This window comes from Crocuta crocuta, unplaced genomic scaffold, assembly GCF_008692635.1.
Source record: "Crocuta crocuta isolate KB4526 unplaced genomic scaffold, BGI_CrCroc_1.0 scaffold168, whole genome shotgun sequence".
NCBI lineage: Eukaryota > Metazoa > Chordata > Mammalia > Carnivora > Hyaenidae > Crocuta > Crocuta crocuta.
In genome coordinates this window covers 6158378-6173097 of record NW_027532591.1, presented here as the reverse complement: position 1 = coordinate 6173097, position 14720 = coordinate 6158378, and the positions used below count along the sequence as shown (strand labels likewise).

Below are 14720 nucleotides of genomic sequence, written 5' to 3'. Positions count from 1 at the left end.
TGCACCAGTTTACATTCCCACCAACAGTGTAGGAGGGTGCCCATTTCTCCACATCCTCACCAGCATCTAGAGTTCTCTGATTTGCTCATTTTAGCCACTCTGACTGGCGTGAGGTGGTATCTCAGTGTGGTTTTGATGTGTGTTTCCCTGATGAGGAGGGATGCTGAGCATCGTTTAATGTGTCTGTTGGCCAAAAATTTTTAATGTTTTATTTATTTCTGAGAGAGACAGGGAGAGACAGTGTGACAGGGGAGGGTCAGAGACAGAGGGAGGAGTAGAATCTGAAACAGGCTCCAGGCTCTGAGCTAGCTGTCAGCACAGAGCCTGATGCGGGGCTCGAACTCCCGAACCGTGAGATCATGACCTGAGCCGAAGTTGGGTGTTTAACTGACTGAGCCAACCAGGCACCCCTCAGCTTTCTTTTTTTAAAGATTTTATTTTTGGGGTATTTTTTTAACATTCATTTTTGGGGTATTTTGGGGGGTATTTTTTTTAACATTTATTTTTGAGTAATCTCCATACCCAACGTGGGGCTCAAACTCACAACTCAGGGATCAAGAGTTGCATGCTTCACCGACTGAGCCAGCCAGGCACCACTACCCATTCATCTTTTAATGGATACCTGGGTTGTTTCTATCTTTTGGCTACACTTAATTCCTTTTTAAATGTTCTGTATACTCCATCTACTTTTGTGCCACTGAAGATCTTTTTGAAACAAGATGGGATCTACACACATACACACACACATACATTTAATAAACTATTTTCCTGGTGTAGGTGCTTACTGCTAAGTGTGAACTTACGCCGTGGCACGTTGAGAGAATACAAGTTTTGATGATCTCTTTAAGTCAATACTATCATAATTATGTTTCCCACTGGGTTAAGACAGGCTAACTGTGTTAAGGGTACAAATAACCTAAGGGACTCCAAAGAAAAGGGAATTTCTTACAGAAGTGCTGAGCTGCTGTTCGAGGCTCCGTGGTTTCTCGTGGCTTCACAGCTTCTGAAGTCACACGCTCCCATTGCAGAACAATCTAAAATGTATTTGAAAAGATTTGAATCCAAACAAAATCTCAAGCTTTCCTTGTTTCCCTTAGCTCCCTTTCCAGAACCATAAATCCCTGTGGTAATCTTACTTCAGATGACAGGTGGTAAGGATAACCAAGTCAGGCCTAGATTTTCTGTTTTAACACAGAAGTTGATCAGAATACAAACATGTTGGATATATGTATTTCCAACACTCAGGAAAAATATATGAAGCTGATTCCATATTTTCATCTCTACTGCAAGCTAGAAAAAGTGCATATTCTTAAATTAAGTAATAAAATGTAAAACCTTAGTCATAATATTTTTCACGTTCCTAGACTCACTTTCATGCCTTAAAATATACCAAATACAATTCAAACTCTTGTATGTGTAAAATGCCCATGTTTCCATATTCTCACATTTCATGATCACTTTCCATTTTTTAAATCTGTCACAAAAGTATTTTATTATAAGCTACTAAAAATTCTTTTGGAAATTTGGCAGAGTGTAAACTATATTCACATATACCACAAGAAATAAGAACTTTTAATTTAATATTTATCATTGTAGTATGTAAGAAAACGATCCAAAAAACGTCAAGGAAACACTGCAGGACGCAGAGGCACGAAAGCACAGAGTTACTGCCTCCACTTACTGGCCAGGGTACCCTTAGCAAGTGATTTAATTCTTTAGTCTCAATGTCTTCACCTGTAAAATAGTAACAGTATGTACCACCCCAGGCTCCTGGGAAGATTACATGAGGGGTTTAGCAGTGTCTGGTACCCAGGAAGCACCCAGTAAATACTAAGTATCATCCCTTCCAAGGTAACTTCCTGATTATGGAAAATGGGTCAGACCCAAGAGAATGCCAGGATAAACCAGGATAAATGCCTGATGACTCAGTGGACTATCAGGAAAATAGTGCTTCCACTAACACTAGTAAGAAGGTCAAGAGCAAGAGGTACTGCAGATAAGGAAGACAAAAATGAGCTTGGTTCCAGACACACTGAATCTGGGGTGCATGGTAGAAATTTATGGACAATATTTAGGAATGGGTCTGATGTCTGCAGTGTCAGAGAAGATAAAATCTTCCCTGCATGGACAGTTAAGGCTTTAAGAACGGCTAACCTCACCAGGAGAGTGACAGAAGGCAGAGGAGTGGTGGAGGAAGTGAGGAATCAGCAAGAGCTGGAGGGAGAAGTGAGTGGGAGTCAGGATAAAGGCCAGGAAAGGAGTGCACATTCATACCAGTCCTGCGGAAAAGTGAGGAAGATGCAGAGTGAGATCACACACCACCCTCAAGAAAACACCCACCACAGAGCCGTGGAGACCAGACCCACATTACAAAGGATGAAGAGCTGAGTGGGCAGTGAGGAGGTGGGAAAGATCATAGAAACCAATTCACAGCTGCATTAGGGGTGGATGAAGAACATGTTAGAAAGATGGTAACTCACGTTGATACACAGCAAGAAGACAGCCAACAAAGCATGAGACTGAAGGCTGAAAGGTGGGGCAGCAGAGGTAATAATTATTAGGGGCATATCCCAGAGAAAGCTGGGGATCTGTGGGACTGTAACTGAAAAACAAACACTGGCATTTTTCACTGGAATAAAGTGGCAGACCCGACCCCTTGGATAGGAGGGAAGTGGGATATGGTTGAAAATATTTTGAGACACTGATAGGGCAGGAAGGGGACTCCTGTTACCTGGCCTCATTTTTCTTGGTCACCTGGGGAGAGAATGAGGCAGGAGGAGACTGGAGTCAGCCTGAAACATTTCAATGGGGATTAGCAAGAGATGGGTAAAACGCTGCAGCCGCGCTAGGGGCCTACTCAGAGTATGTGGTCTGAAGCTGTGTGCATGAAGGAGCCCCCACCAACTCACCGGCATGCCCCTCTCTGCTGAGCTTTGCTTTATTACACTAAGCAGATACTGTGTTTTTTATGAACTAAAGGATTGTGGCAATCCTCTGTAACGTGAGTCGTGACATCATTTTTCCAACAGCATCTGTTCACTGCACATCGCTGTGTCACATTTTGGTAATGGTCATAACATGTCAAGTTTTTTCATTGTATTTGTTACGGTCATTAGTGATAATGACTCGCTGAAAGCTCAGGGCATGACGGCTAGCATTTTTTAGCAATAAAATATTTTTAATTAATGTACATACCTTATTTTTTTAGACACGACGCTATGACACACTTAACAGACTATAGTATAAACAGAAATCTTATATGCACTGGGAAACCAAAAAATTTATTTGACTTGTTTTGTTGAAATATTTGCTTTCTTACAATATTCGCTTCACTGAGGTGGTCTGAACCAAACCCACAATATCTCTGTGGTCCACCCGTACTTCAGACCAGGATGCTAGCTATTTTAATTCATCCTTACTAAGCTCTTTAAGAGGTTTCTGCATTTTACAGATGAAGAAGCAACGACTCCAAGTTGCCTTAAATCATGTAGCTATTGGGCTGTTCAGTCAGGATCCCAAACTTTTGTCTCTTTGACATAGCCTATGCTCACTCTACCATGTCATATGCTACCAAACTTCATCAAACCTTTGTCTGACCATCACATCTGCCCCACATCCACTGGATATATAGAGGATTCATTCAGTGCTACAAACCGTCTGGCAATGCACTGTTGTAATCATTTCAGCATCACATTTTCTGGACAAATGTCAAAGCACTCCTAATATACTGATTCGACCCCCCTTCTCAATTCCTTACAGGGAGGTGATGTTACAATTAGGCAGCTGGACAGGTCCACCATCATGCAGTATAGTGGAGCCAAGGAGGAATCTAGAACAAAACAGTCTGGTGGGTCCTCTAGGCCTCCACCAAGAAACACTAGTGTAAAGTGTGTGAAGAAGAAAGGCACAAGCCACAAGCAAGCTGCTCAGTTACCTTCTAACTTCCTATCTAGGTCTGTACTTTACCAAGTGAGGAAGACCACAGAGAGGGCATGAGAGAATCAAAGCCAAGTTGAAAATGGGAGGGTCTGCTAAGTGAGAGGACAAAAAAGATGCTTCCTCACTAAGACTCTAAGAGTTAAGAATTTGCCCAAACTAAGGAGAAGGGTCAGATCTGAATCCTTAACAGTGTAAGTTATTCTCTTTCCAGCATCCATCTACATGCTAAGAAAATCTGTCCTGAAGTTAGGTCTTATTGGTTTTTTTGCATAGCAAGCCAGAATTCGTTTCTTTTCTGAGCCTTTATAAGACGGCATTTTCTCCCAGGGGCGAATAAGGATGAGACCCAAGCCAGTGACCAGAGCAAGAGATGTAAGGATCAGCACCTTGCCGTAAGTAGCTGGGTCAGTTATAGGCCGTTAGTGTCTCCGATTAGACCTGAAGAAGACCATTCGGTCGGACTATCAAGAGGATTAATGTTTGTTCAAAGTATTGATTTAGGCACTTGGACTTAAAAAGCCATGTTCGCTGTGTGTGTTTAGGGGGCGGGGGGGGGGCGGGGGGGCAATCTGCAGTACCTGGTCAGCCCAGCCCTCGGTCTTGCAGTTACTGTGATCAAATTCCTTCAAAGGCACTTTGGAGTGGACAAGGCCGATGTGGGTCTGGAGCTTGTGTTTTACGGCTTTGATGTCCTATGAAGGAAAGAACAAGAATGCACACACATCTAGTCAATTCCTGCTTGCTTTCACCAGGGAATAAGCACTCTCATAAATACCAGGTCTTTCTAAACACCAATTAGCAGGAGCAACAAAATATCTAATTGTGAGTCTGGAGAAATAAGAGAAGGGAGCAAATGTCTTACCTTGAGCCCTGTCCCAGAAATATCTAAGCAGTTTAGTTTTCTAAAAGAGAAGAGGTATCCAATTCCCGCATCTGTGATCTCAGGATTACCTAGATGTCAGAAGCATAGGTTGTATTACAATCTACAGTAGAACTATTGCTAATATCTAACAACAAGCTCAGGAAAAAGGCCAAATAATGATAAAATATAAAATACTGAGTGAGCAAACTTTTCAGAGAAAACCAACATAAGGATCTTATCTTTATCCTGTCTGTAATATGGAAAAGCCACACTAGATGACCCTTAAGATCCTTTATAGCCCTGACTTTCTAGGAGTTGGGGATTAGCAGAAAAATAAATGAACCAAGAAGTTATCCCAAAGGGTTTAATTTGGAGTCTTATAAAAACAGCATTCATCAATATGTATTAAAATGGTTTATCAGATTTTGTGCATGGCTATTTCACCTCCAAAGTAAAAAGATTTATTTTAAAAATACATGTATTTTTAAGCTATAAACATTTCTTTCTTTTTTAATGTTTTTATTTTTTGTTTTAGAGGGAGAGAGAGAGAGCGTGCAAATGCACGCAAGCATGAGCAGGGGAGCGGCAGAGAGAAATGGGGACAGAGAAGCCCAATGTGGGGCTCAATCTAATGAACAGCAAGATCATGACCTGAGCCTAAGTCGGACACCTAACTGACTGAGCCACCCAGATGCCCCTTTAAAAAGTTTTTCAAAGGTATTTAGACACAGGGACAACCACTACTCACTAACTTGCACTGTTTTTAGAAGACTTTCTCACATATTACCTTCTCAAATCAGAGAGTAGTACTTGAGTCCTCAAGGCCATGAACACAATGCCTGGCACATTCTAGATGTTCAAAAAACATTTACTGAGTAAATACGTTTTCCTGGGAGGGAGACTGGACATTCACTATTGTCTTCGTTTTACAGAAGCCAAGGCTCAGAGAGATTAAATAACTTGCTCAAGGGTACATGGCTGCTAAAAATGTAGCAGAGCAAGGACTGTCCTCTGACCTTAACCCTGTTCCTTTTATTCTTTTGACACCACACCATCCTGCTATATATTCAATGGATGCTCTGTTACATTGTAAATGGTCTCTAGCAATTTTCTACCACTGAAGTCAATAGCTGGCTAATCCCGAGAAAGTTACCACAGCTGTGAATTCATCCAGATTTTCATCAAATACTGGTTTAAAAGAGACCTAGGTGACAGACACCATGGATCAGCAGCTCAAAGAAAGATGAGCCAAATGTCCTTTACATATGACATGAAGATGATGAAAGGCTGTTCTGTCGGCACACAGCAAGTGGCCCAGATGAATGTGGAAAGGCTTTTCCTATTCCTTTTTCAGGATTGCTTTGGCTACTTGGGGTCTTCTGTAGTTCCACACGAATTTCAGGATAGTCTGTTCTGGCTCTGCAAAAGGCTTTTCCTATCCTAAAGAGGTGGCAGCATATAGAAAAGGTATATGGTCAGGAGTCAAGAGCCTCTGGCTTCAGTTCTGCTCTGCCACTAACTTGCTGTGGCATCAGGAAAGGTCACCTCCCCTTCACCTTGTCATCTCTAAAATGATGGGCAAGAACCAGGTGATTTCTAAGGCCATTTTTCCAACATTACATACTATATTTTCTAAAAAAACTTACAAGATAAGTCTAATAACGTTAGATTTTCAAGGCCTCTTTTCATCACTCGAACCGGTGCTGTCATTTTCCGCACGCCGGCATCAGATAAACAATTATCCTTCAGGTGGAGCTGAGTTACACTAGGAAACAAAGTCCATAAGTAAATCACTTAAACAGAGTTTGAGAAAGTCCATGTACAAGAACATGCTTTCATAAATTTCATCTAAAAATACAAATTATTCTCTACATCCTGTTATTTCACACCCAATACATTTAGCAGCTGAAAAGCTTTTGTTACTATTCACTGAGGGTTAACTCAGGGATCATCGTGTCATGTAGCACTAACCTCAGATGGCAGACGGCACTAATAGTATATGGTCAAATGAGGTAAACAGGGACTTCATGAAGGAGATACACATACCTCGTTTAACACAAAAGCTGCCTTCATGACAAATCCTATGTGAAAACCAAAAACACTCTCTGTCAGGAAAGTCTATTAAAGAATTCCTATGAGAATTCATTCTGCAAAGCAAATAATCCTCTAATTTTAACTAGCTTTATAAACCTAGATTTCAGATTGGGTTTTTAGGTATACCCATAACCAATCCATCCAGCTATCCTGAAATTGTGTATTAATTTGCTCCACTGTCCCCCATACAAGAAGTCTGAACCTTTACTAACCTCACACAAAAATACCTTTGTATGGGGCTGTGTGTGGTGTTGCTGTCTGAGGCAGGCCCCAGGAAGCTGGCTCGACTCAACTTTGTAATGTTGTTACCCTTCTGGATGTTTATTAAACCGCAAAGAAATCCATCTCGCCTCCTCTCTACTGGCCAGACTAACTGGGGATCAGTTGGTCTATTTGTGAATGGTATAAACTGGGCAATTTTTTAAAATTATGGTTCTTGAAAAGGATTAGGCAGTCTTTAATAGTTTACATTTTAAGTAATTTATAGTTCAATGATAGTTAAAATAAAAGAGAATGATTGTAAATACCTGTAGAAGTATCTCATGCTAGAATAAACCGAGACTGGATAAACTGAGAGCAAAATTACTTCACCTCTGGCAGTTTCTTGTATTACATGTTTAAATAAAAGTTATTTACAAAATGAACCAGGTGACTTACTTTCCTAAGACCCGTCCGATCTGTATTGCTTATGCTCAGTAAAGGAAACTGAAAATGTTTTAGAAAATAAAAATTAACAAATAAACACAGGATTAGGATATAACTGGCATTCTTCAAGATGATCCCATTGAACATCCTTTAAAAAAATAAAACAATTCATCTACAAGTAGGGGCAGGTAAGTACCTAGACAGGGCCTCATTGGTGAGATGTTCTAGAAGTTCATGCTCATCTCCAAGCTTGCAACAGGAAAGATCCAGGCAGGTCAGCTCCCGGAAAGACTTAATCTCCTCAAGTTTTTCTGAAATCACCAGGTATCTGTGGGGGCATGGAGAGCAATCAACAATTTTTCTTTTCCTTCTTTTAAAACGTTATCATTTGTGTCTTTGTCAACAGTCAACACTCCATCAGGACAAGGTCATATATAATAAGCAGACTTCACCAACTCCTATGCGGGCACAGGTTGAGTTTATAAATTAGTAAATGTCTTGAGAGTCTTTCTACATGAAGTGGAATAAAATCTTTAATAAATACGTACGAGCAAAGGCAAGACACAGGAGACAAGGTCTCTCAGAAGACAGACCTTGGTGTTGGTGTTGGGCCCTTATGGGAGCATTTCCAAACTTTAGGATACTCATATTCATTCTTTTGAAGTTGCCTTTTACTTTATGCTCAGGATCTACTAGTTTGAAGACAGGAATACAACCTGGAGCTCTGGGTTCCAATCTCTGCACATCCCAAAGAATATACCAAAAAATATTTGGCAGATCATATTTTATCATTCCTATTCAAACACATGCTTCAGTAGCTGCTCACTCCACTGTGCCTATTAACTTTACTCCAGAAGCATGTACAGCATGACAGACTCCAAAGGCTCAGAGATGGCTAATCGAGATGGCTAAGACAAACCTGTGAGCACAAACAATTTAATTACACTGGAGCACCTTGCCAAACTATTATCAGGAAGCATCAGGGAGGCCTCTGGAGAGGAAAAGGAGATCAAAAGGGCATTTCACAGCCCAGGCTGGGGACTCCACCCTGCTTTGTAGTTGTTCATCTATTTCAGATGATGTCAGGGGGAAAAATCGAAAAGGGATTAGGTGTGACAGGAAACAGAGGGGAGGATCCTAAAAGAACAGGGAAACTGACTTGTGGCAAGAGCATGCCTTTCTTATCCATTCTCCTCATGGGTATATAAAGTTTCGACAGCAAAGTGTATGCCAGGATCAGTGAAATTACACTTAATAGTGCTCACTTCTCTCTTCTGTCAATAGGATCATAAATTCCCAAAACACAAGACGGAATACTCTGAGGGCAAGAGGGGAATTATATCTCTTTTCTTCCTATTTCCAATCAAAATAAGATTGCTGAAGCTAATCACTGGCCTGACTGCTAAGTACAGATGGCCTGGGGCATTGATACCCTCTCTAAGCTGCCTGGTGACAGAGCTCAGCTGGGTACACAATTGAGCCTTATTTACTTAGACATATTTTAATTGCACTGTAAATAAAGCTGCTGTTTTCCATCTTCCAATCACAGAGTTGAAGTGGGTTAATGGGGATTTGGGGGATTACTGGCAATCAGAGAAAGGAAAACACACATCCTTTGATCAATTAACCAAAAGATTTTCAGTAATTCTGAAACAAGGGTTATCTGCAAAGGACCTAACAACATATACTTTGATTAACAAACATTACTAAAATCAAGGCTGAGAAACCAACATACAAAGGCACAGACACCACTAGATGTTTATGTAAGACATGATTAAAGCTCTAGGGTCTTGCTCAACACTGGTCTTCCAATTTGCCTTTAAAGAGTTCAGAATAGTGTAACGGAGAAGCAACGTAAAGAACACAGACTTATTTTAGTGTCAGATACATCTGAATTCGGATTGTAACAATCTTATTTACTTGTGTGACTACAGAAAGTTACTTAACCTCCCTCTCTGATCCTCAATTTCTCCAGCTAGAAAATGGGGCAAATAATTACTTTTAAGGATTACTAAGAAAATTAGAAACAATATTCCACAAACACATGTCATCTTATAGAACTTCATTGAATGGTAGTTATTTTTTACTTGAGACAGAGAGAGCACGCATGCATATGTGAGCTGAGAAAGGAGAGAGAGAGAGAGAGAGAGAGAGAGGGAGAATATCCCAAGCAGGCTCTGCACCGTCAACCACAGAGCCCAATGCGAGACTTGACCTCACAAACTGTGAGATCATGACCTGAGTCGAAATCAAGAGTCAGCCTCTTAACCCACCACTTAACCCACTGAGCTACCTACGAGCCCCAGGGTGACATTTTAATTTTGAGGAAAACATACTTGCCTACCTGTGACCATCAGTGGGTTTAAAAATCATTAGGCTTTTGGGGCACCTGGTTGGCTCTAGTTGGTTAAGCATCTGAGTCTTGATTTTGGCTCTGGTCATGATATCAGTTTGTGGAAGGAATCAAGCCCTGCACTGGGTTCTGGTCTGATGGCATGGAGCTAGCTTGGGATTCTCTCCTTCTCTCTGCCCCTCCCCTACTCATGCTTGCATGCAGACACACACGCTCTCTCCCTCTCAAAATAAATAAACTTAAAAAAAAAAAAATCACTGGGCTTTCAACACAAGGAAGAAATAGTCTTATAGGGTTGGGACCCAGTCACAAAGACACGGACTTTTCCTTTTGACAAGCAGTTTTGTGAACTACATCAAAACAGCAAGTGATTGAATCTCCCCAATTATCTTATTTTCAATAATTTTCTCAGTCTCCTTCTCTTTGAACTCCTTTGTGCAGGTAAAACCTCTGCTGCTGCAGCATCAGCCCTGGATTGTAAATGCAAACCCAAATCTCTTGTCCATTTCCTATTTTTCCTTTGGGGATTCTAAAGGACAGGGGAAGTTTGGGATCATAATTGATAATCTTACTCTTGTATCTGAGTAAGACAGCAAAGTTTAGAATTGTTGCACTAAATCAGGAGTCAAAAAAATCACATTAAAAATGTTTCTATTTTTCTGATTATAAAGGTAATACATGTTCTTTGTAGAAAAAATTAAGATAATTTGAAAAATTATAAAGAAAATTAACACCAATTGCAATCTCACTATCTAGTGTATATTTTAGAAAGTTTTTCTTTCTCTATATGCAATACATATAAAAATTCCTGTTTTTAAAAATTGGATCACATGATATATGTAATTTTAAACCTTTTAGATGTAGTATATATGAACATTTCACACCATTTTAAACGACCTCTGAATATAATCTTAATAGTTACATAATACTTTAGTGTATGAATGTATTGTAATTACCTTAACTAATTTTCTATTGCTGGATACTCAACTTTCAGGTTTTCATTATTACAGTGTTATAATGAACACCTTTATATAAAAATATTTGTTCCTGTATCTGATTATTACATTAAAAATTAGGATTCCCAATAAATGGAATGAGCCACACAAATGGTGAGGAAATTGTTAAGACTCTTGACACATGTTGCCAAGTTACTTTCCAGAAATGCTACTAATTTTTGTGCTCATCAAATATGAATTAAAGTGCTACTTTCATCCAGTCTGACCACCAGAAGGGTATACAGACATCACAAACAGATAAAAAGTATTTTTGGTATCATAATATGTTAGCTATAATGGTAGGCGGAGGAAAAAACAGAATACAAGTTAGAGTATATTTCCAAATGTATATTTGAAAATGATCACCACATATAGTGGCATTATGAATTTCTTAAAATTATAGCTTTATGTATTTCCCAAATATGCACCACCTTTATAAAATAATTTGAAGACAAGGTATCTATCATAAATTTATTTTTCATTGTTCTAATTTTTCCACAACGAGCATAAATAACTTGGAACAAAACATGAAGGAATAAAATGTATTTTCAATACATGAGCTACAGTGAAGTATTGCTTGGCTTTTTCATTTGGGCAAGGTAATTCTTTTTTCTGCTGGCACCAGTCCCAGGCTCGGCTTTGACTGACCACAGCACAGAGACAGAGCTTTTACAATGTGCCTGCTCAGTTCCTAAGTCCGCAGCTCCACTCTCATCTGCATGTGTTTAGGCCTTGTCTTTTTATAGTACAATGTTTGGACTGGGGTGAAACCATTAATTCTGTGAGCCAATTAAATAAAGACTGCTTCTTTTTTGTTTTTGTAAGCATATGAGTTTAGCTTATGCTTTCTGGTATGACTTTCTCTTCCTACATGCTCTTTTCTTAGCCTTGTTTTAATGGTTATACTGATGGTGCATCTTAATAGTAAGCTACCTTTCACATTTACCAATCACAAGAAAAGTTCACACTGTGGCACACTACAGTTATTTTTTAAATCTACAGGTGTTGATGGCAGATATTTTCAAAATCCATAAAGAAAGCAAAGTGTGTAACAGTGAAAGCTATGCTGCCACTTGTATGACAAAGGGGAGAGCACGTACGTGTATGAGATATCTCTGGAATGACATAAAAAATTGTGAACTGTAGCTGCTTCTGGAAAGATAGGAGGTAAAAATGGGAGGGAGGCTATGTTTCACTTTATATCTTTTTGTGTTGGTGTCTGAATTTTCCATGAGCATTTTAAAAGTTTTTTTTAATTAATAAATGCTCATTTTATGTGACGATGAAATAAAACCATTAAATGAATCCATAAAAGCACCCGAGCAAAGGCAAGTGACAAGGGTTGCTGTTGGGACCTGTGAAAATGAGTCACGGGAAGCCTCACTAAAATGAAGTAGGGAGTTTTCAGCAGGGGGAGCTCTTAAGTCCTACCACTAGTAGTCAACAGTGGACCCAACAGTAAGAGCCAGGTTTGACCTTAAATGGACTTGACCTTTCACATAAACCCTATTCTACTACTCCCAGCCAATGAAGAAACTATTTTCTTCATCATCCGCACCCCCCACAATAGCTTCACCAATGAAAAGCCACCACACTTTGAACTCCTAGCTTACTCCAATGGACTTTTAGTTCATAACCTTCCCACCTTCCTTCTTTTCTCCTTAAAAGAGTATCCCTTTGGACACCTGGGTGGCTCATTCAGTTGAGCTTCTGAGTCTTGATTTCAGCTCAGGTCATGATCTCATGGTTCGTGAGTTTGAGCCCTGTGTCACACTCTGCACTGACAGGGTGGAGCCTGCTTGGAATTCTCTCTGCTCACTGTCTCTCAAAATAAATAAACTAAAAAAAAAAAGTATGCCTCTCCTTTGTTCTCCTGGACTTGCCTATGGTTTTGCCATAGCTTATTTGTCCCAGATTGCAATTCTCTTTTATTCCTAAATAAGCCCATCTTCTGCTGGTAAAATAATTGGTAGTTTCTATTTTTAAGGTGAACAGACCTTATTTGAAAATTTCCAAACTTTAGGATACTTGAAATTTTACTCACTATTTGAAAGTTGCTTTTTATCTAATGTTCAATAGCTAAAGGTCTGAGAACTGGAACAGAGCCCAGAACTTTGGTTACTAATCTTCACATCCCCAAGAGCATACCAAGAGATATTTGGCAGATCACATTGTCTTTTCTATTTTCTCATATTAGAAAAGTTGGGGGGAAAAAGTTGGTAGATGAGTTATTTTTTTAATGAATGGAAGAGTGGTGGCAGTCAAGTAGTAGCAAAGTGGTTTCAAAATAAAGCTAAGTGTTTTCTGGTGAGGGTGGGGAGCTAGAAAGACAGTGATTTTTCTCAAAATGGTCTGCCACCTGGTGTTTGGAAGTTTTAAACTGAACTGCTATTTGATGGAGGAAGCCTGAGAACTAGACAGAATTAACACGCCCAATAAAATACTCGATATTCCAATCAGAACACCCACCTGTTTCTCAAACATAGGGAACAAAGCACCAGACTTCCATAGGCCTCAGTGAATTTCTGTAAAGCCCTCAGCCCCGCACCTGGTTCTGTGAATTTCTGTCTGGCTTCTGCAGCAGAGAACAGCTTTTCAGCAATCTGCTCAGGAAAGCCAATAAGGGAATCAATATGATCAACATTGTCGGAGATAAAGCCCAGGACGAGGCTGAAGAGAGATTTGGCAGAGTACCGAAGATTCCCCTCCCGGGTGTATGTGAAGATGAAATGATCAGTCTTCTCTTTCTGTGCAGTATCATCTTCCCTGTTCATGCAAAGCTCCACAGAGAAGCCTTTGGGAAACAGTCTGAAAGGCCTTGGTTTCTGCAGGCTACTCCTGACACCATCCAAGGCCAGATTGACCATGTGTAGCTGACCATTTTCTCGTACATAGATGGGTCCTGGGTCCAGGTGATTTTCTGAGTTGAGGTAGTAAGACATTGCCTTGGTTGCAACTGTAAAAGCAAGGCACAAAGGAAGCAAATCCAATTAAAATGCCATTTGTAACATATAACTTCATATGGCTGTGCCCGGAGCTTTATGAGCCTACCAGGAAGGCCCTGTGGTTATTTTGAGGAAACAAAGCTTACCAGTTGCCTATGAACTCTGGCAGGGAAGGTTGCCTCTATTGCCACTACCTGGAATGCTGTTTCCTACTTTCCCCCTTTTTCTTTGTACCTGGTGCACTCCTACTTGTCTTTCAAAAGCCAGCTCAAATCTTATCTCTACAATCCACCCTGAGGAAGTTACTGAAGCACGCAGTCACTAAGGAAAGTCATGGCAGCTCAGTCGATAATAGCAAAACAACTGGAAACAACCTAAATGTCCAACAACAGGGGTGTTACTAAGTAAGTTATGATACATTCCTACCATGGAATGTATGCAGTCATTAAAATCCTAAATTTGTTACTGATTTGCAAGTTACAAACAGTTCATAAGGATTTTACTATTTCTGTTTTTAAAAATATATTTATACACAAAACAAAGACCAGAAACTAACAATTCCCTTGCTACCCTGGCACCTTCCACATCTTTGTTTACTCAGTGTTCTGGTACTGATTTATTTCTGGGCCTGTGTTCCACTGGTTCGAGCTCCTTGAGGAGAGGGGCCATGTTTAATTCATCTAGACTCCCTAACACAGTGCTCTGGCATATAACAATCTCTGGGCAGATATTTGTGGAACTAAAGGTTACTTATTTGCTCAGCCTTACATAGACCATGAGCAATAGAGTTTTTGGATCTACAAAGAAAGACCTCCATCACAAGAACTAAAAAAAAAAAAAAAAAAAAAAAACTTTTTAACACCTGGGAAAACAATTTAACTTTTAAG

General features: G+C 39.9%; 1 protein-coding gene across 1 annotated transcript in view; it reads right to left on the bottom strand.

Annotated features, from left to right (window-relative positions):
- LRRC42 (leucine rich repeat containing 42) overlaps nt 1-13842 on the bottom strand; it is a 21532-nt gene extending 7690 nt beyond the window's left edge. The window contains exons 1-6 of the mRNA XM_077779710.1: nt 13358-13842; nt 7737-7868; nt 6448-6566; nt 4802-4890; nt 4518-4631; nt 950-1034 (exon numbers count right to left, since the gene is read on the bottom strand). Coding sequence (XP_077635836.1) covers nt 950-1034; nt 4518-4631; nt 4802-4890; nt 6448-6566; nt 7737-7868; nt 13358-13830 — 1012 coding nt within the window. The 5' untranslated portion in view covers nt 13831-13842. The remainder of the gene's footprint in view (nt 1-949; nt 1035-4517; nt 4632-4801; nt 4891-6447; nt 6567-7736; nt 7869-13357) is intronic.
- Between the last annotated feature and the right edge of the window lie 878 nt (nt 13843-14720).